The sequence below is a fragment of the Thunnus maccoyii genome, chromosome 1 (assembly GCF_910596095.1).
Source record: "Thunnus maccoyii chromosome 1, fThuMac1.1, whole genome shotgun sequence".
In the NCBI taxonomy this organism is placed as follows: Eukaryota; Metazoa; Chordata; class Actinopteri; order Scombriformes; family Scombridae; genus Thunnus; species Thunnus maccoyii.
Window position 1 is genome coordinate 31,399,485 of NC_056533.1, and position 23,138 is coordinate 31,422,622.

At 40.7% G+C, this 23,138-nt stretch overlaps 1 protein-coding gene across 10 annotated transcripts in view; it reads left to right on the forward strand.

Annotated features, from left to right (window-relative positions):
• The window catches only part of neo1a (neogenin 1a), a 160,007-nt gene extending 137,625 nt beyond the window's left edge, over positions 1-22,382 (forward strand). For 3 of the 10 annotated variants that reach the window (XM_042415494.1, XM_042415493.1, XM_042415497.1), the window contains 15 exons: positions 1,866-1,976; positions 2,133-2,327; positions 3,555-3,650; positions 8,369-8,601; positions 12,078-12,216; positions 13,570-13,677; positions 14,407-14,601; positions 15,975-16,043; positions 16,285-16,420; positions 16,641-16,885; positions 17,434-17,526; positions 17,858-18,028; positions 19,663-19,950; positions 20,629-20,765; positions 21,433-22,382. In XM_042415494.1, the coding sequence (XP_042271428.1) occupies positions 1,866-1,976; positions 2,133-2,327; positions 3,555-3,650; positions 8,369-8,601; positions 12,078-12,216; positions 13,570-13,677; positions 14,407-14,601; positions 15,975-16,043; positions 16,285-16,420; positions 16,641-16,885; positions 17,434-17,526; positions 17,858-18,028; positions 19,663-19,950; positions 20,629-20,765; positions 21,433-21,585 (2,369 nt within the window). In that variant the 3' untranslated portion in view covers positions 21,586-22,382. The remainder of the gene's footprint in view (positions 1-1,865; positions 1,977-2,132; positions 2,328-3,554; positions 3,651-8,368; positions 8,602-12,077; positions 12,217-13,569; positions 13,678-14,406; positions 14,602-15,974; positions 16,044-16,284; positions 16,421-16,640; positions 16,886-17,433; positions 17,527-17,857; positions 18,029-19,662; positions 19,951-20,628; positions 20,766-21,432) is intronic. The other 7 variants (XM_042415498.1, XM_042415500.1, XM_042415496.1 and 4 more) reach the window with 4 other exon arrangements.
• Positions 22,383-23,138: the final 756 nt, after the last annotated feature.

Below are 23,138 nucleotides of genomic sequence, written 5' to 3' on the forward strand. Positions count from 1 at the left end.
AATGTTGTTGCATTTATTACTGTACGTGTAGGTGGAGGGCACCCGTAGACCCTGTTCAGACGTAGTATTTTACAACCTGTTTGTGTCTAGATCCAGCAGATGTCTGCTATGTGCTTGAGTCACCACTTTCCCACTCATATTTGACTTTATTTTTCAGTAAATTTTGACTGCTGCTCGAGGAAATGGGGTCACTGTTTCCCTACTGGATTAAGACAATCTAGAAAACTAGAAGGAACTAGTTATAAGGTTTTTGTTAGTGGCATTCACACTCACCCCAAATATGGACAAATGCTTTCCTGACCACCTCCACATGTGGTCTGACAGTGTCCCGGTGTGTCCTCAATACGTCTCACACTGTGTTCACACTTCTGTTTTAGAGCTGTCTACTTAGATAGCGTAGTGCGTGTCTTGATGCAAAGTGTGAACAGGGCCATAGAAATAGTGAGTGACTTGTGCCCTCGGCTCCAAACACATCTTGTCTTGTAGTTGTGTTGTTTTCAGGCCCATAAAGGGTCTCTGGCTCCTTCATTATAGGTTAATTTTGGGATGATTGTTGAACTAATTGTAAAACGGTGACTCTGGAAAAAAAAAAAGGATTATCAAAACCTCCTTTTCACTCACTGAAGCTTTTGATAGGTTCTACATGTAAAATCTTTCTGCCACTAGACTCCATTTTATCTTTGCTGGATGTATGGTAGAAACTGTCAGCCATGTCTGACATACTGCAATATTTAGTATCTTGATCTTGAGAGCGAATACATATCTGAGTCGCTGTTTGGAGTCAGTCCAGCTGTAGGTCTGATAAGTTAGTCAACATGTCAATTGAATGAATCTAAATACTCTGAGACGTAGTTACATGTCTCACCGTACCCTAACATTACCCGCCGCTACCACCGAAATATGCACAATATCACCAGAGACGCACAGCAACGGTGATTAATATTAGATGTTGTCTCAGCAACTTTCAAGTGGCCCGGCCTCACGCTGTGTGCTGCATCAAAGAGAATATACACTTAAAAGTTGATTTTTGAGAACATTCTGGGGGGTGAAAGAGAGGGGTGTTTGTTGGTTCAAAAGCGTTTAGAAGGAGATGTTGTAGCCTTGGAGGCACGGATGGTTAGGAAGTCTTCAGAAGCTACCCCCAAGGGTGGCCCAGAATAGTGGGTACAGAGAGAAAAGACTACAGGATTAGCATGTAGTGTGCAAAAGGGACAATATGACGATGATGAAAAATTTTACAGCAAATTAATACAGCAACACATCATTTGTCAGCAGGCGTTCCCCTTTTTTCTGAATACCAAAGCCGGCACCCAGCGGTGAAACGGCTCTTTCTGAAGGAGACGTGGCTTTAAAATATGAACGAATCCAGACTCCAAAAGTTTCTTTTCTCTACTCTTTTTTTGTAGCCCCTTAGTGTTATGCTTTGTGTGCCAGCTTCCATTACATACTTTTCTTTTTAACACATCTTCTCCAGCAAATAAATTCGTATCTACAAAACAACGATATGAATCAATGGTGAAATATAAATCTCAATCACTTCTATAATATTGAGTGGAAAAGAAAGTTAATTGCACCACAGGAACCTTCACTTGATCCGTCCTCAGGCTAGCTTATAGATTTTCTCCTTAAATTGTGCAGAGAAGTATCGGGCATCTGTTTAAAATATTTGTGCTTTGAAAACATTTATTGTGTCTGCAAATCGAAACCCCAATTGACCAACCAAGTGGAGAACACCCGTAAAATATAAAATCAGGCCTGAGAAAGAAAGAAGTTTTAATGAAGGAGTTTTTTTTATTGCTGCTTGAGATTTAGTTCAGCCACGGTTCTGTCTGAATACCTGGGCTTTGAATCTGTTTCCTGTTCAGGTCTGGAACGTGGGACAGAGTACTCCTTCCGAGTGTCAGCCATGACGGTGAACGGCACGGGACCGGCCACCGAGTGGACGACAGCAGAGACGTTTGAGAGCGACCTGGACGGTAAAAATCACCTGCTTTACTCCATTTATACAGACTAAACCAATCCAGAGCCAGTCAGTTGGTTTTGAGTTAGTTTTCAGACTTTAATTAACTGTTGATTGTTTCCCTGGAATAGAAAAACCTTCAATAAAGTTTTTACTGCATCTCCCTCGCCAGAATCGCGTGTACCAGACCAGCCCAGCTCGCTTCACGTCCGGCCGCTGGTCAACAGCATCGTGGTGAGCTGGACGCCGCCAGAGAACCAGGACATCGTGGTGCGTGGTTACACCATCGGCTACGGCATCGGCAGCCCCCATGCTCAGACCATCAAAGTGGACTACAAGCAGCGCTACTACACCATCGAGAACCTCGGTAAGAACGAGCCACCGCTGTTTATTCTGAAACGAGACTATAAGATAGTTGAAGGCCACAGTTGGTTGATTATTTTGTTTGCAATGCCTGTGTTCTGTTTTCACCGAGATACTGATTTGTTATCCATTTGTCACCCGTGTAATTACACTGGAAGGTCTCCCCTGCTTTGTCAAATACCACTAGTCAGACACTGATGAGTCCTGGGAGACTAATGCATCTTTGCCCTACAGTAGATAGAAAACATAACATTGATAGTCCTAATTTAAAATTATGAATATCTGACTTGACACTTTATACACTTTTTAATTAAAACTATTCTACAAAAAAACAGTCCACAATTTCAATCACCTACGAGCGAACACACAGATGTTGAAGCAGTTCGTCTGTGCCTCATAGTGATTATTTAGGGAATTAATGAGATCTTCTCCGCCACATGCTAATTACACAGATTGGCCTAATGGGCACACACTAATCAAAGGTTAAAATATTTGAATAAAACAAACTTGTTTTGGTGATTTTTAATACTTAATCATCACGGTAAATGAAACATCAACATACAGTTCCATCTCATTTAGCTGTTCTGCTGCGTCCTACTTCTTACATGAGTGCCATTTCTCCGCATAGGATCAGACCAACCTTTGAGAAACTGATGCAAATTGTTATGTCGGTATTAACTTTATCATTTTGGAGGAGAGAGATTAAACCGTTTCTTAATAAAACTCAAGAAAGCGCAGTTGTGATTGTTTGTATTTCAATAATAAGCAGTGATCTCGCTCTATTGAAAAAACAAGAAACACGATAACAGATTTTGTTCAAGGGGAAAATTAATTTTATTCCTACAATAGCAACTGTGTCATATTCTGTTGTTGGTTTTTATTAACGGCACAATGAATCGGTATCAATAACACTGCAGTTATCAAAGCTTCAGGGCTTCAAGGGCTCTAGAAATGGATTATGACTTAAAAAAACTATCTTAGAAATTGAGAGATTTAGGAGAGGGAAGTGTTGCAAAATATCTTTATATGCATAATTGAAGCCTCCATTGCAATAACAGTAAGAGGAATGATTGTATTCAAATACTCACTCTGGCTAATGTCGCAATTATGAGTTGAGAGTCTCGAGAGTTTTGGTTTTGATTAGGTGGCTGCATCAATTAATCTTGCTCTTCCCGTCTCTCTCGCTGCCTTTATCTCTCTCTCTCTCTCTTTCTTTCTCTCTCTCTCTCAGACCCCAGCTCGCACTATGTGATCACACTGAAGGCCTATAACAACGTGGGTGAGGGGATACCTGTGTATGAGAGCGCCATCACCAGACCGCAGTCAGGTATGAGCTACAACCGTCAAAATCGACTTCCTGCATACCTGGAAAAAAATGTTTGATCTCTGTGAAGTAAGAATCCCCCCCCCCCCCGCCCCCCTCAAAAAAAAAAAAAGGAATTCGACTGACATTTATCTTCGCCCTCTCTAACCTGAGATCGTTATCGGACAGAATGTGTCTGGACTCTAAATTAGGGAGAAAATCAGGGAGATAACGGGTCATCGGGGTGTCTCACTGCTCTAATTAACTCTCTTCTTCATGGCCCCAGGTATACTTGAATCTCTTTTTAATCAAACGCTCAGAACCGGGCAGACATCCAACCACAAAGTATGGCTTGGAATATTATTGGAGAATGTCAACGTACAGAAAGGGTAGTTGTGTGCACATCCAAACCTATATGTACTATGCCAGGTGCAGGATGCAGTAAAGAACAAAGCCGAGTATCTATATACTGGCTAACAACGGCAACCCCTCTGGGTTTAAAGAATATTTGATGTACTTTGTAGTAGACCTCAATCGATACAATGGCACGGCCGATGTTATCAGCCGAATTTAGCTCATCAGAGATACATCGGTCAGTTGGTAAGAAGAAATAACTGTACAGAAATGCCAAAGATACTGTTTGTTTCAACTGATTCAGGAACTGTGGCGCCATTACAGTTTGTCCAACAGACAGCACTGACAAGTTTATTTTTCAATTGTAAAATGTCCCACTCAACTTTAAATGATATGGCAGGTGATTTCTTCTTTCTATATTTTTTGTTATTGTCAACAAATCTCATGTAAGCAAACCAACAATGAAAGTACTGAGTGCGTATCCAAAGCCTGATGTATCATATTCCTCTGTGCCGCATCGCTGTAGTCCAAAAACTATTAAAAACACATCAGTGAGCGACGCACATTGCACTGGGTGACATCTTCCTTCACCACAAAGATTATGGTAACATTAGTTTGAATGTAGAAACGGCTCCGAAGAGTAATAACAACAATCACGTTTTCAGTCTCCGGGGAGTAGTTCTGTGTAAGCCAGACGCCGCTGTGCATTAGCAGCGCTTCACTAACTTGTTGTGCTACATATCAAAACCTCTTGACAACTTTTCGAACGCACAGAGGAATAAGATTTATCAGCCTTTGGATATAAACACACAACACTTGTAGATCAGTTTAATGTTGGTTTTGGCTCTGCGCAGGAGATTTGTTGACAATAAGAGAAATATAGAAAATCACAAGCCTCCTTTTAAGAGATGTTCAAAAATCAGAAATATTTGATATTATGTGTTTGTATTAAAGAACAAATACCAACTGAAATAAGGTTATTGGCCCCAGTATTGGCCCCAAAAATCCTCCGTCAATCAGCTCCTCTCTTCAGTCTGTGATGCAGTTATCTTTGGTATCTATGTGCATTAGTGAAACAGCTTTGTTGCCGAGGCCAAAGAATATGGACAATCCAGTTTGGCTGCCAGCCACACAATCTATAGTGCTTTTAAGCTTCAGATCACAGCCCTGTTAACAATTAGAGTCGAACTTCAGTCCCAATCCAGTGTGCTTGACAAATAATCTTAAAGTGTGAAACACTGCCAGTTAGACTGCCTGTTAGCTGAGTTCACACACTTTATGTGACACTGTCAGAAGACAACCAGCCCATGCTCCCTGGAGTGTCCCAGAATGTGGGCTGCGCCCGCCTCCTCTCCGATCCAGCCTCCCACCTCCCCGCTCAGCCTTGATCACTCCAGTTTGTCTCTGCCACAGCACTATTGCACCACCGAGCTTGAGAGGGGTGGGATGCTGGATGACATGAATCACGTCAACATGCTTCGAGGGGGGGTGGCAGTCTGAGTGCGCGCACACACACCCGCGCTCTGTCATACTGTACACTTCTCTCTATGAAGCTCTTTCTTCCTCACATCCTCATACACACAACTGAGCACATACGCAGACCCCCCGTTGTGGCTTTGGCAACCCTTCGTCAGATCCAAACGTTTCCTCTCAAAGCAGAACCAAAGCCCACCACCATCGTCTGCTACAGAATCCTCGGGGGCGCGTTCCCTTCCTGCCAGTTTGTTCAAGTCGGGATTAAAAAGACGAGCTGACCTACATAGTACTTTTGAAAAAAAAAAAAACTGAGGAAAACTTGGTGAACTTGGGTTGAGAGAGAGCTAAGTTGAATGCGTTATAATAAGATGACGTCTTTACTGAAAAGAAATGAGAAGATTCATCCCCATCTTATAGATAAAGTTAGAGGGGCAAGTCAGGTTCATCACTGTGGTATTGTACATGTAAATACTGGAGACTGTGTTCTTTCAAGCCGGGTAAAGAAATACAGCTTGCATATCACCCCAGAACCACTGTTCCTCTTCACAGCTACATGAGTGCTTGGATCTTCATCATGCACAAACACACACACACACTGACTCAGTCTAGAGAACATAATGAGGGCAGCACTGTACAAAGAGGTGTCAAATGGAGCGAGGCGGAGAGGAGAGGACCAACAAGTAGTCGAGGAGGAGTGTCATCTCGGGTGACTGACTATAGCTTTTTCCCCCCATTACAATTAAACCAGGAGCAGTGAAACCAGCAGTCAGGAGGCCGTCCTTCAGTCTGCTGGCCAGAAGCTGCTCGTTTGGGCACCTTTTCCCCTCTCATACACACACACACACACACACCTTTACTGGGCTTTATGGACTTTAATATGCGGACACATTACACACAAACACACACTGTAAACACACTGTATGTGACAGATGATTAAGCAGCAGGTTACACAACATAAGTGCCATTTATAATATCCAAAAGCTGGACTGCACCTTCTGTGAGGTGGTTAATGGGGAATACAACAACATTTTAAACAGGAAGAAATGACGATATACAGTATATCATGAGACAGTAAACATTCATCAGCTGTTGGAGATTTGGCTGCACCATTTTCTACTAAGGCAGTTATCTCTTTAATATCTGGTTGTATTAATTATAAATTAGTGGGATGGACGGCTTAATGACAATGTTGCAATGACAGATCTTTTACAACAATTTGATGAAGGATGTCGATTTTTCAATCAGATTAGCTAAAAGAAGACAAATCCATCTGATTATTTTATCTACATCAATATCTATATAACAGTTTATCAATTTAATTTCCAGAAAATGTACTTTATCAAGATATGTAGTAATGTCTCATTAGGAAATGACAGAAGATTTTATCTGTTTTGACATTGACCACTGTTTTGAAATGACTAGAATGAAGACATGAGAACTGATAATGATAATATACATGTCGTAATGGAAAAACTTAATTTTCGAAGAGCAGTTTGTCTTATTTATTTATTTATTTATCTATTTATTTGTTCACTTAACAGGCACTCTGCACATTAATAAGCATTTCTTTAAATGAGTCAGAGTTAGCCAAAAGGCTGTTTTTCATCTGTAGTCCCTGGAAAGATGTTTAATAGTCACCCTAAAAAAAAAAAAGAATATAAGATTGAAATGAAAAAAAAAAGTTATTGAAATAGTTTATAAACACGCAAAGCAATAATAAAAAAGAGAAAAATAAACATTCTTCAGGCATTCACACAAGTTATATTGAAAGCCTTTATTTAGTCGGGCATATCGGTTTAAAACGCCGACCGGCTTCAACCTCACACGATCTGAAAACAGATGGCTTACATCTGGTACTCTAAATAGAAAATACACAGGAAATATACAACATTGCATCACATCATAAAGTAATCAACAGATGCACAAAGAACACTAAGCTATCACAATAACATCTAAATATGAATATTATTTTTTAAAAAAGAGCATTTATTTTAGTGAACGCATCAAACGGGGCACCATTATGCTATGTTTTATACCTCTATCATTGCAGGAGTGATGCATGTCACTCATTATCTCGGACTGATTCAAAGAGTGACTGTTGAAAGTGGGAAAAGATCAAGCAACACCTTTCACCACAAGCTTTTCACCAAAAAGCCTTTGAGCCTCAGAACACAAGCAGCACTCGGCACACACACACATCCAACCACAGCCGCCACTTGTCCGTGACCCTTTTCTCTCCTCCGCCTGCAGGCTTCGTTACTTAGAGCCTCAATATTCTTTCTACAGTTTTCAAGGACATAATGCACCTCATCGACGATACCCGGGAAGATGGAAATGTTCCAGCGCATTCGGTGTCCTTCTGTTTATCCACTTTGCATTAAAGTGTTTGCGTTGTTTCCATCTGAAAAGAGCAGGTCAACGTGTAAATGTGCAAGTTTGAAAAGTTGGATGAAGGATTTTGGATTTCTGCTTTCACTCTAGTTTTCCATTTACTGTAATCTTTTTCTTATGAATAGAGTATCTTTTCCTCTCTCTCACAGTAGTACTAGCTACTGATAGAGCATACAACATACTGTACTGTAGCTTCTGAGTAGCAACCGAGTCTGTAGATGTGTCTCATTTTAGAGGTCAGTGTCTGTTTTTTTTAATAGAATCTTCTCTCTCTTTCTCTTCACCCTTCCCAATCCCATTCTTGTTGCACTTACGTTTCTTTTTTTTTTTCTTCTTCCTCCCTTCTTTGTCTCCGTCCTTCATTTTAACTCATTAACCTTTTTATTTTCGGCTGTTTGTTCCTCCCCGCATCCTTTTTTTTGACTCTGATCCACCACACCACGCCACGCCTCTCTGTATGTTTTTAATTTTGGTCATTTTAATTTGTGTGCATGCATGCGGGTTTACTGCCTACTGTGCAGATCCCATAGACCCCGATGTTGACCTGTACGAACTCTTCCATGCTCCATACACCCCAGTACCAGACCCCACTCCCATGATGCCACCCGTGGGTGTTCAGGCCTCCGTGCTGAGCCACGACACCATCAAGGTGACCTGGGCTGACAACTCACTGCCCAAGAACCAAAAGATCACAGATAACCGCTACTATACGGTGCGCTGGAAGACCAACATCCCTGCCAACACTAAAGTAAAGGTAAGATATTCTCGTTCGACACTTCCTGTAGGTGTTTGCTGGATTCAGAAGGTAGATTACTTGAAATTGGATTCGGGACGCCTTTTTAAACTCCAGGTAGTGCTGAGGCTCTCTCTCTTTTTCTGGTTTAGCTCAGCAATTTTCAGCTCAAGTAACTTCTTTACAACTTGGTGTAATTCAGTTAAGTACGACTCAGATCGTTTCAGTCTGATCAAACTTTGGTGATACACCTTCATTTCATAGATATGACTTCTGTGTATTTCAGTGAAGGGGGACTCGGTGGATCCCTTTAGACCTACACTTACTAGAGAGATGTATCGATGTTCTGAAAATAAGAAGTAATGTTATATGACGATGCTGTATATGATAAAGTATTCCCACAGCAGCTCCCGAGCACAGCGGCAGCATAATGCTAGAGTTTGAAACAAAGCAATAATCTATTTTCATCCAACTTTTAAAGTACAATAAAGAGAAGTAGTCACTCTGCACTATGTTTTTAACTGAGACAGTCTTCCTCAGGAATCAGTGTTAACAGCATTAGACTTCCTCTCAAAATCATCAGCTAACAGCTGGATATCAAAAAGACTTGTCTTGTAGGTGGTTATGAGGATGTATGTTAAATAAAATGCTCTTAGATCCGCATTCCTGTGGCAGGTTGTCTAAATGTACAACTCAGAGGTTGGCTGAGCTCCTCTCTTAAGTGGTTTAATTAAATTGTAAAGGCCTCACTATGGTGAATAAATTTAAAGCTTCTTTTTGATGACTGTTCAGTAGAAGGGCTGCAACTGAGGATTATTTTCAGTATCTATTAAAGTTATAATGCTTAAGATTTCTGTACTGGTTGATTTGGTGACACCTTTGGTTGACAGCTGTAACAGAACATGTGGTTTGATACTGTAGACATCAGCAGCTACTTTCTCATGAAATACAACAGAGGATCAGCTGATGTATCTGTTTACAGTGCAGCCAAACAAACATAAGTCATGAAGAAGTCAGTCGATAACTGACCTTTCCCCCCCCAATGCCATGAGCAACTGTATTCTGATATCACAGTGCAAATAGTTTACCACACATTGGTCCATTTTCCCACAAATGTAAATATATTGAATGGCTGTTACAGAAAAAAATGCTGACTATAAATAGTATCAAAAATTGAGTTTGATCTCATGAAAATCTTAAGTAATGTGACTTTAACACCACAAATATATGTTTTATTAATTAATTAATCATTTAGTCTATAAAACAGCTAGAAATTTCCATAGTCCGATGTGATGTCTTCAAATTGTTTTGTCTGACAGTCTAAATCATATGGGGGTATTCAATTTGCAATGATATAGAACAAAAAACATCAAATCCTCACATTTCTTGATATTATTATTGATATTGATATATTGCTTGATAAATGACTAAACTATTGATCTAGTTCGTTCCTATTGATCCATAATTAAATCATAATTCTAAACAAACTGATTTCTATACTTCATAGACGGTGAAATGATCAAGCACAGCATTGAATATTACATTAATTATCTCAGTATCATTCAGATGCGGGTCTAGTGTCAGCGTGTGAGAAGTCGTGTGCAGGAGTTGAATGTATCGAATGGAGTCAGAATAGGTTCGGTGAGTCACTGTGAGCCGAGCCAGAAACAAGGTGTTTGAGATGCAACCTCTGATTGTCTGACCTGCAGCTCAATTAAGATCATTACTTATCTGCAAGTAGTGGATCACAGCAGATATGTGTGTGCATGCATGTGTGCAAACCTGTGACCGAGCAGAGCTCAGATAAAGGCCTGCATCTACTGATAAATTATTCAACAAGGACAAGACAAACTGAGAACAAGAAAAAGAGGGTGCAGATCTGACAGTGCATTCTCCATATAGACACATGTACTAGATACTTATCCCAGCTTTTTCTCAGTAACGCCGGCCTTGGCACACAAGCTTCTGTTTTTTGTTAAATATCTAAAGATTTATGATTTACTAATTATTATTCAGAGTAAAATGAAAGGAAACGGTGCACAGGTGCCGTGTCATTGTTATATTATGCAACAAATTCATTAACAAGCTACAAATCCACAACATCACAACTACATGGTATACAGCTCAGCCTGCTGCCATGAGTGAATGCTCAAATTGGTTTGATTCTCACACTGTGATAGTAATTAAAGAGCTCCACAGGCTCATTATGTTTCTATCCTATTAACCAAATCCAATATATTAACAAGTCTATTAGCGTGGCCTTTTTTCAATCAGTCGAGTGCACGCACCATCTTGTACATCCTGTATATATATGTTAGCACAGCTGTTCCGGAGACCTGTACAACCTCCAGTGATGACTTCACCTTAATGCGGGTCTCCCTCATGTTGTCTCTTCTCTTAAAGTGAGTCTAGCCAGACAAGCTTGTGCATTATTGAAGAGACGACTGCTCTCAAACTGGCTGCATGTTTCTAAAGAAAAGTGTTTTCTTATTCTATCCCACTGCCCTCTGTTTGACATCCCCCACTGGAGAACTGCACTTTTGTCATAGCACGCAACGTTACAGATAGGAGAGAACAGCTAACATGACTCGCTGCTGTTACGATCTACAGAAAGCTAACACTGTGCCTTTTTTTTTAATCTCCTGTCAGTTCAGGCCAGCAAAGATCAGGATATAAGGTTACATAACTTGAGATTTGTTGACTAAAATGTGCAGTTTGTAATGCCATACAAATGTGAAATGCACCCCTGGTGTATTGTATCTTTTTCAACCTCTATGGGGTTCATGTCTGCTGTATTTGGTTTTAGAGCTTATTTGTAATAGCTACAATTGTCTCTGTGTGGCACTCTATTTCACAGCACACATAAAATGTTTTGGGTCTACGCCGTGGTCAGTGTGTGTAATTTATCCTAAACACTGCACAGACTGGTAGCTCTGTTATCCTCCTAGTAGAAGTTATTGAAAAATGAGAAAAAAAGAGTCTACATCTATGCTAGCTGCTCTGTGAGGCTGTACTCCGTGATGCTTTGAGTTAAATGCTAACATCAGCATGCTAACATGCTCACAATGACAATGCTAACCTGCTATTGTTTAGAAAGTATAATGTTTACCGTGTTTAACATTTTAATTTAGTGTGTAAGCTAGCATGATAACATTTTGATAATTAGCCCTAAACACATGTCACAAATGTCATAAGTTTTGTAGGTATTTAGGTATAGTATGAAAAGTCAGGGGATCAACAAAGTTATTACAATCCCTCCTGTCTGTACACAAGTTTGTGCCATTCTATGCAGTAAATCTCATGCTAGATATTTCAGTCTGGACCAAAGTGGTGGATTGACCACCAACCAGAATCGTGGCACTAACGTGGCTTGAAAATAACTTTATTCCCATGGCTGTCTAAATATTTTCAACTCCCTGGAGACTTCAGTGGTGAGCATGTGTAATGTGCCATCATATAAACTGAATTCTTGTGTGTCTATGTGTGCCTGTTCCCAGATGGCCAACACCACCAGCCTGAATCACATGGTGACGGGACTGAAACCCAACACGCTGTACGAGTTCTCTGTCATGGTGACCAAAGGCCGCCGCACCAGCACTTGGAGCATGACAGCCCAGGGCACCACCTTTGAGACCAGTAGGAGCTCTACACAAACACACACGCACAAATAATTGCAAAAAGACACACAAAATGCACATAAGAGCAAAGACATGAACCAACTCCTCCTGTGGAACAAACCCCTGGTTGACTGGGAGTAATGTTTCCCTTTTTGTAGCTCAAATGGAAAAAGAACACATACCTGAGGAAAATCAAGCCTCTGCACAATAGAGTATGAACCAGAAACTAAGACAAGTATTTGTCAATAGATGTCAAATTAACTGCAATTGAAATCAAGGAAATTTGCACCAAATTTGGCGATTGAGGAACATAATTTCAGTCCTGCTCTGCTGTTTTCACAGAGAGTAAGTTGGATTAACCCTGCTTCCATGCAAAATTCAACTGGACTAATCATGAGATTATAATAATTATCCAGTGATAATCAATTACGTGTTAGAACAGGTCAGGTGTCTCTGCTGCAATGTTGCCACAAGCGCACACAAGAACTTTAATGGATTCAAGCTTGTAGAGCCAAATGCATTTTGTTTTTGTTTATAATTCCTTTCCTCACTGATTACTGTTAAATTTGAGTTTTAACTTCTGTATCAGTGTTAAAGTTACTAATAGTGCTGTCACCATAGCAACATATTAGTATCGGTTCCTGCAGTGCTGTGTACCTGATAGATATTAAATGTGCAAGCTGAGCAAATGCCAGATGTCATACTTTTTAAGGTGTAATTGCTAAGCTAAAAGTTTTCTGACAGTGAACGCAAGATTAAAAACAAAAAAAACGTTTTCTTTGAAACTGCTTCTATAAATGCATTTGTAGACTGAGATTTACTGGACTTTGAACAAGAAGTGGAACTTCTTGCTGTGTTTATATACTAGAAGTGTAGCAATCTTCCTTTCTGCTCAGTCAGGGGTTTGTTTCACAAGTGTGTGAGTGGATGATATCTACAAGGTCATAAACACATACATATACACTCACCATCCATTTTATTAGGAACACCTCTGCAATCTAATGCAATCCAATACAACGGCTCTGCCATAAATTCTACATTTACGAAGCTTATACATTTTCAGTTTTTGTTGACTTTGTCAGAAAGGGGATGGTATACTTTAGTACATTATATTGAATGGGGTTCCTAATATTTTGTCCACTCCATTAACATACATGAGGGGGGCCGGTGAGTGTATATACATGCAAGGACATACACACATTTATATACAAACAAATGCTCCTATCTTGTAGCAGAAGTTACTAGTTAGTGCTCAATGTTGTTAAATTTGAAACAATGCAAAACGTCTTCTATTGCACTAATAACTAGTCTTGACTCTTCATCTGACCTCTTCATCAACACAACTAATGTCCTCTGTCAATCCCCGCCACAGTTCCCAGCTCCTCCCCGAAAGATGTGACGGTGGTGAGCAAAGAGAACAAACCTCGCACCATTATTGTCAACTGGCAACCTCCATCTGAGGCCAATGGAAAGATCACTGGTGAGTCAGTCACACTTCCTCTCACTCTGTCCCACTTTTCTGCATAACACATGTTGTGTTCTTACGGATAAATCAAGACAAAGGCTGTGTCTTAAATCACTCCACATTTATTTCCACTATTGAGTGCACTATATTAACCGTTCGCCATTTTATTTGAGTGTCAGAACTCTTGAGTGTGTAAATGTATCTAACAATGGAATAAAAAACTTTCTGCTAACAAACCCACAATACAGTGTGAAACCTACTATTGCACCACTCTATACCTGTTAGTGAAGGTGACTGATAAGTGTCTGAAATCTCTATTTCCTGCGAATGAGTGAATGAAGGACTGCGGACACAACCTCAGGTTTAACTGGTATATGCCTCCCTAGCCCTAAAAAGATTCTTCTGATCTAAAATAAGTCAGTCATTTGACCATTTGAAACCTTTTTGTATCAACTCTCCACTAAATCTTGACTAATGAAATCACATTTAAGTGGACAATTGATCCAAACAAAATGATTATCTGAAGAAAACGTGTTCCCCCTGCACCTTTTTAGCCTTTAATGTAATGATGGTGTAGTGATAAATTGAAGTACATTGTGTGAATCCACTAAAATGTAAGATATGTGGCTCTGATTGTGCAGTTTGTCTAGACGAATAAAACAAAAGAACACTGTGAATTATCCAATTTTGCACAGCATCAAAGCCGTCGAGTTTTAAATTATCTGTCTCTTTTTGACCTTACAGGTTATATCATCTACTACAGTACAGATGTAAACGCAGAGGTCCACGACTGGGTTATTGAACCAGTGGTGGGCAACCGTCTGACCCATCAGATCCAGGAACTGACGCTGGACACGACGTATTACTTCAAGATCCAGGCCCGAAACTCCAAAGGCATGGGTCCGATGTCCGAGGCCGTGCAGTTCCGAACTCCAAAGAGTACGTTTCAATAACGAGATAGGATGGGAACTAGATAAGCACCAGTGGTACAATGAAAATGAACCCGCCCTATTGCCAGTTAATACAAAAGAAAAGTATAATTTCATCAAAAGTATGACTTTCATATGTACCAACAAACTACAGAAAGCCAAAGTTAGTCAGTAGCTGGTGAAGAAGAGTAGCTGGTGGAGATCAAACCAGAGCTAAAAGGAGAATGAATATTGTATTTGCATTCGTCAGTTGGCCAGAAACTCGACTCATGGAGGCAGCAGTTATACTTTTAAAATGAAAAATATTCACAGATTCTTGAGTTTTCAATAAAGGAGAACAAGTGGATGTATTTTTAAGAGTTAAACTACACAAATTATTATTCCAAGCAGAATATTTCTATATAAACATGTCTGGAGGGGATCTTTACAGCGTCTTAACAGTGCAGTGCTCTTTAAAGACAGATTGTCCGTTTGAAGTTTAAACAAATCATATGATGAGCCCCTCTTGACTTAAATAGATTTTCTGGTTAACACTTCAGACAATTTCTCCTGATGAAGCCGCTGTGAGAAAGTGTCTGGAGAGCTGAGAGTTTCCCAAGCCTTGTTGATTAGTTGGGGATGACCAAATTACTGCCAAGTCTGGGCAGTAAATTTGCACCTTACTGACTCTAAATGTAAAAAAAAAAATCCTTTTTAGTTTCAGTTTGATGATGCTGCATACACATTATTTTGCTTTTTATCTGAATATTTTGATAAGGCTGCATCATTTCAAGGAAAATATTAGTTTTTGGAATGATTAGTGAAGTATTTTAGGACTTTAAATCAATATGTTGTACTATTTGTAGGAAAAGTCTTACTTACTTACATGCTTTGCTCTTAATGTCAGCTTGGCTTTTCTGTAGCAAACTTCTGCAAATTCTAGCTATAATTTCTCACAATATCTATTTTTTTTTCTAATTTTACCCCCTTCCTCCTCCGCCTTACAGTCGCCATCTCTCGCTCTGTTTCTGTTTCCCTCGCTGCTCTTTTCAGCTAACCTGTTTTTTGCATTTATTGTCTCTCCCTCCCTGCTCTCCTTTGGCCTGTTAAGCTGAGTCCTCTGACAAAATGGCTAATGACCAAGGTAAACTCCCCCTCCACACTTCATCTCTCACTGCTGACTCTGCTCCTCTCTCTAAAGATTTCCATCTTCTGGGCTGATTTAAACGTGGGCTTTGCATGACTTGCAAAATCTGTTTGTGCTTGTAGAAATTTTTCAGATTATAATATGGCTTATGAAGGCATAAATGTGACAGTAGGGGAGGTCATAAAAGCACTTGAGGAGAGTTACAGTACAACATGTTTTTTTTCCCATATTAAATCAAACTTTTTGTCCACTGACAGCCTCGAATCTTCCATCGAAGCCTGGGCCTCCAGGCAACCCACTTACGCATGAACCTGGATCCCCAGTTGGTAAGATTTTGCTCTCATCCACCTTCTGTCATGTTAAGTCAGTCAGACACTACAATAACTAAGATCATGATCTGATTGTGTCAATCAACAATTACTCCCCTTTTCTCTGACGGTACATTTTTAATGAGCAATTTAAACTGATTTTTTTGTTGTACAGTAGTTGCATTTGCTCCTGTTAGTGACTCACCCGTGTATTCATACATGTATCTGCTCTAATCTAATATCTCTCTCTCTTCTCCAGGTAAATCAGGGGTGGGAAGCGGTGAAAATCACATCCTGGTCATTGTCATCATCATCTCAGTGGGAGCGTTCACCATCATCGTGGTGGTGGTGGGCGCCTTCCTGTGCACGCGGCGCACCACGTCCCATCAGAAAAAGTACGTCGCTCAATCTCTCTTTGACCTCGATTCTTCACGCTCGTTTCTAAAATACATTTACTTTCTAAACTGTCTGAAACGTTTTTTAACACTGTCTTTACTAATCTATAGCTCAGCTCCCTCCAGTGTTCTTTTTCACTTGTTCTTCGGCCACTTTGCCACCTTCTCTCTACAAATAAAGTCAATCTTTCACCATTACCCTTCATGTTCCTTCCTGCAGAAAGCGGGCTGCCTCCAAGTCCTCTAACGGCTCCCACAAATACAAGGGAAACTCCAAAGACCTGAAGCCACCTGATCTTTGGATTCACCACGAGAGGCTGGAACTCAAACCCATGGACAAGTCGCCAGAGCCAAACCCAGTCATGACCGAAACGCCCATCCCCCGCGCCTCACAGGACATCACGCCGGCTGACAGCGGCCTGGATAGCAACCCTCACCTACAGCAGAGGCGCAACTCCTACCGTGGTCAGTCTCGCTGAAGGGGGAAGACTTAGAATTTGATGTTATGGGAAAGAGATCAAAGTGAAATGTCACCCGTAACGTCTTGAGCTTACATGCATAATAACACTGAGCAAAGCCCTTGGCTGGCAGACAGAAAAGTACATTTTGGGAGCTGACTGAGAAAACAGTGTTTTTTTTTTAGCCAGGAGATGTGCTAATACCCTCAGGTTTGCTTCCAGGAGTGTGAGCTGAGGAGTCTTTGGAGAATGTGGGGATGGTGTTTCTTTGCTGTTGTTTTCTATGTGATTTATCATGCAAAACATTTCATGCTTTTCATACATAATGCCCATTACCTGTCATGACTACAGTGCTGCAAGCGCACACACTGTCACTGCTACAACTTCCCAAACACTATAATTAGGAGTTAATCATCAAATTGCAATTTTTTAAATGAAACCAAATGACATGAAATATATTCAAGATCCTCAGGTGGTAGAGCAGTTCATTTACAAAAAAAACAACTGTAGAGTAGCAGCTCTTTCTGATTGGCTGGTTTCCACCGTACCTTTTAGGCCACGAATCAGAGGACAGCATGTCTACACTAGCAGGCCGGCGAGGGATGAGGCCTAAAATGATGATGCCTTTTGACGCACAGCCACCTCAGCGTAAGTGTGTTTGTGTCTGAATGGATGTGTCTTCGATGAGTGAGCTTTTCATAACCTACAGATAGTGAGCGGTGAGCAATTAACAAATCAGAGCGCAAAGATTTCTTAACAAATTTACCAGTTTTGACTGAATGTGTCCATTTCATGCTTGTCAAAAAATGTTCATTCATTATAATTTCTGTGTGATGTAAGATATTCAAGTGCGTTTAGTACAGAAAACTGCATGTGTGTGTGCATCTCACCAGCAACACCTCCACATCCTTCATCATTATTAAGGCTGGTTAAACATTTTACCTTGTGTGTGTGTGTGTGTATCCATGTCCATTCACAGCTGTGATTAGTGCTCACCCCATCCATTCCCTTGATAACCATCACCACCATTATCACATGGGCAGCCTGGCGTCGCCGACACGCAGCTACCTCTACCACCAAGGCAGCGGGCACCTGCGCCCGCACGCCTGCGCCACCCCCATCTCCCATCTAGACAGGGTGGACTCTACAGGTGAGACACCGCCACACGCTGGACAACAGGAGAACTGCAGAGGAGGACGAGGCAGTCAGACCTGATCGTATTAACTTAGACTTTGTTCATCCGTTCATTCATTCGTCATTTGCTCATTCATCTTGTTGCGTTCATATTTTATTTAAGTCTTACTAACCACTTTTCTCTGCTCCTCCTAACCCAACTCTCTTTTACTCATCTAAACTTTGACTGCAGTAAACTAATCTTTACCATCAAGGATGCGATTAGATGTGCCGGTGATTTGAACTTCATGGTCTAGCTTCTATCTTCCAGACTTTATTCATGAGATGATTGATTAGTCAGTTGTCAAAAAACATGGACTGTTGTTATTATAATTGCTTAATCATTCTGTAGTTGTTTTGTTTTTGTTGTTTTGGGGTCATTTTAATCCTTTTATTAGATAGTGACAGTAGAAAGATTTCAGGAAACGAGGGGGGAGAGAGAGGATGGCGAACAACATGCAACAAAAGTCTGCTGCTGGAGTCACACAGTGGATTTTGCTGTTATATGGGCTCTTAGTAGGCTAACAATGATACATTGTTATATTTGTAGTTTGGTATTTTTTCTTCTTTAACAAAAAGTAAACAATACTAACCATTTGCTTGGTTGAGATTAGCTTGCTTTAGTTTGTTTCATATCTTTATAAAGTAATACTTTGGGGGGGTTTTAGATGCCGACTTTATCAACTTTGCAATTTTTAAATTATATTATGACATCTTGTGTTATTATGACATGTCCTTTTTTTCATTATTGTTGACACAATTAACAAAAAAATCATTGTAACATGAATTGATGATGAAATAAGTCCTCAGACGGTTCCCGATGATCACATTTCCCTAGAATCTCAGCAAATTCAGGATAATTTCATCTGCATGTAATAAAACTGATGTGAAACAGAGCACATAAGGAATGACTGCCAGAATGTTAGATGATGTGTAATAACACATCATCTAACATTTATGATTTATGATTCATCTTCAGGAAACATTCAACTGCCAAAATTATTTGAAATTCTTGATTAAGTTCTTCCACTTCATGGCTATTTTAGGTTGAGAATTGTGACAGTACACTACAGCCCAAACAATACAGGATTTTTAACAATTACGAGAGAGTTACTACTCTCTGGTGGTCAAATGGTGAAACTGTTTCAAAACATATCTTTGGCATTGGAGATAAACGCCAATACTGATATGCTGTACCTGCAATGAGGTAATATCAGCTGATATATCAGCCTCTACAACTCTAAAAGACATTATAGTACATAAATTTGCAACCATTTTGCCAAAGCGTTTGGTTGCATGGGGCCGGTGTAGACATAAAATACTAAGCAGGACAGTTTTATAGCAGTATTGTTTTTTTTATCTGTTTTTACATCAATGTGATGAAGTTCTTCGATTTGTCAGGTATTTAATTTGCCGGATCAGCCATAAGCAAACATCCTGTTTGGTTATTTAATCCATATTTTATCCCTAACCTATAACAGAAGCCTGTGAATGATAAGTTATGTACTGTATTTGGGTAAACAGTTTGTTTCTAAAGTCAGAGCATCAATCCTGTAGACACATCTGCTCATTTTCTCTCCTTAAACCCCCCCCTCTCCGCCCCCTCTCCAGAGTCAGTAAGGAATACCCCCAGTTCGGAGCCCCTCCCTCCAGCCACCGCCTCCTCCCAGGCCTCCTGCCCCTCGGAGATCCTCGCCGACCCGGAGGGCAGCTACCACGGCTCCACCACCACAGAGGAGGAGCCCAGCTACACCAGCAACCTGCCCCCCCACCGCTCAGCCCACCCGCACGCCCACGCCCACCCGCTCAAGAGCTTCGCCGTACCCGCCATCCCAGCCAGCAGCCATCCATCATACGAGTCACCTGCCCTGCCCAGTACTCCCCTGCTCGCTCAGACCGGTGAGCAGAAACACACACATACACACACACACACACACACACACACACACAGCTCAGGACAGGTCAGACTACAAGATGACTTACTGGCGTTCAAGCTGTTCAGACTGTGACCTCGCAAAGTCAGAGAGTTTCACATGAAATTGATGAGTTACACACTATCTAATAATTGTAAGTCATTATTAAATATTCAGAACAGATGGTACTTTGCATTACATAATGGATATTTTTAGATATTTTTACATGCATAAAGCACTTTACTGTAAGTCTCCTTATTTATATAATGTTTTATTTATATCTGCTTACATCTACATTATACTGTTATAAACATTTATTAAGTGTGTTTATACTGCCTATAAGTGCTAAATAGAGCAACTTAAGCTAAAGTGTTACTATTAAAAACTATAAACATTAATAATCCTTATCATGACTAAAGACAGTGATGTTGGGAATCTTTTCCTCCAGTTCATCCTCATTTTAAGTTAAATTCTCATTAACTCTCGCTTTGATCGCTTTCTAATTTTAATCCTGTTAAAACTGTTGAAATGAACTTGTTTTTACAGACATCAAAGTTTTTATTAATATAACGTGAGGTGACACATAATGTGAGGTCATACACAAACCGCAGCTATTTTTGTCTTCAATGACTGTTGCTTTTTGTGCGACCTTTTTGTCATTCAGGGCCTCCTACTCACCCCCATGTCGTTAAAACAGCATCCATCGGGACACTAGGAAGGACACGAACACCCATGGCAGTCACTGTGCCCAACGCCCCTGATGTGCCAGAGACCAGCAAGATGCTGGAAGACGTAGACAGCGTGAGTATAGCGCCCTGCACTGGCTGCTGGTAGAAATGCAGCTTGTTTTTGCCAGTTGTGGTGGTGGTTATTTACTTTTATATGATATATTTAATAAAAAAAAAAGACAATATGATGATGTCTTAAACAATTATCAATCACACATTCCTTCAAAATCCATGTCAGGTTTTCTTTGGGCACTGGATTGTACAGTTACTTTCAGCTGGACATTGATTTTAACCATATTTTCTGTTTGTTCTTTCTCTCTTTTTATTCTTTCCAACTTCAATCTCACCTTTTTTTTTTTTGTGGCGTTGTCGGCTGCCTTTTTATCAATTCATTTAATTTTTTAACGACTGATTTTAACAAAAACCCATAACTGGAATGATTTTATTTTACCATCGGATCTTTTCTACATGTCCTAATCCTTGATTGGCTGTTGACCGTCTTTGTTGACATCGGCTTCTCTTTGGTTTTACGTTCGTCCGCTGCTTCTTTCTGTTTTTTTTTTGTCATTTACAACGTCTCAGTCGCATTGACCCCATCCCCCCCAGCTCGCCTCACCCCCACCCATACGACTCCCCCGCCATCCTCTGTGAAAGATCCCTGACTGACCCTCTCCTCCTCTCCTTTCCTCTCCTCTCTTCTCCTCCTTCCCCTCCTCCCTCCTTCCCCTCCCTCCCTCCAGGTGCTTGCCTCCCTCCCCCCCTGCCCCTCCCCCGCCCCTCGCAGTAACCCTGTTCCTCTCCCTCAGAGCTACGAGCCCGACGAGCTGACCGAGGAGATGGCCCACCTCGAGGGCCTGATGAAGGACCTGAACGCCATCACCACAGCGCCATGAGCACGCACACACACGCACACACACACATACACCTACACGCACCTACACACTATCTCTGTCATCCACACAGGTAGAACCAACACATACATACAGAAAAGACACACACGCTCTAAAAGTCCAAACAACACACCCAAACATAAACCTTGGGAGCCAGAGGCTGGTGGACACAAAAATGGCTTCTTGTGCCCAAGAAACTCTCACGTCCCCCCTGCAGAGAAAAAAAAAAAACAACAAAAAAACAAAAAACTCCAGACTGAAACTTAGGAACTTTTTTCGGCTTACCTTGCTCAGTCTCAGGAAGGAGATTGCCATGAGAGGGAAGAAAAAGTGAGACGCTTCATCTTTTTATGAAGAACCATTCTCAGAGACAATGAACTTTAAAACATTGGTCGCTTTCAACCGGAAGATTGTGAATTTTTTTCCTCAGCAAAAATACGTACGGTAGGTGTTTGTGGCGTGCGACAGAAGACCGCTCACTCGAGATGAGACATAGTTTGAATTCAATGTCAAGTCAAAAGGAGAAAGTCCAAAAATATGCTGGTATTGATGTTGGTGCTCATGCGGCGCAGTCTACACACAGTGTTTGTTTGATTAGTGTTTCTTTGTGCATTTTGTATATCTATTGGGCCATTTCAGTGAAGTGAACATTGGATATCAGCCCCCCCCTTTACAAGCCTACATTATTCATAAACGTGGTCATTTTTTTTTGTTTTTACCCCCTTGTGTCATATATTGTGCCATGACTTTTTATTATTTTCTATGTTATTGTATTATTTTTTTACACACATATCCTTATAAACATGTACATATGTTGTTGTTTTTTTTTTTTTTTTTTTTAAACTGCCTCATTCTTTTGATTTTTCCCATTGTTTCATTATTATTATTTGGGATGAAAGTGGGATTACAAAGGAGTCCTGAAGTTCAGTTCTCATATCAACAGGGGAGAGAAGCCTGATGTGTTTCTACGCTACAATTTTTTGAATGGATTCTTGCATTCTTCTCTGGCATTGTGTTGCCCCCTTTGTACATTAAAATGTTTTTTTTTTTTCAGTCTTTTGTTTGTTGTGGGAGCTCCGTTTTAAAAGCCTTACCAACGTGTTTGTATGTTGGACGGTCAAGACGACTCGGCCCTCCTCCAAGGATGTCGCTCGGAGTTCTGTCACTCACTGCCATGGCAGTTTCTATATCGTTCTGTGGGACTTGACAGTATCTCCTCACAGGTCAGGGGTACCTAGGACTCAGGGCACTGACCCCCTCCTTCCTCCCCCCCCTCCAAAAGAAAAAAAAAAAAAAAGAAACCCCTCACATGGCAACCAGTCAATCAATCACCTGCAACAGACGAGTTATCTTTTATACGAGAAGTTCGGTCGAATGTGTGTGATGTTTCCAAAAAACCAATATTTGGTTTCAGACGTCTGTACTGCTGAACCACGTGTGCATTTCCCACAGCGGAGTGTGTTTACTGTTGTTGTTGTTTTTTGTTTTTTTTTCTGCTGTTCTTCATCAAATGCGACACCCTGGTTCTTTTTACAAATCTCATGAGATGCAAAGAT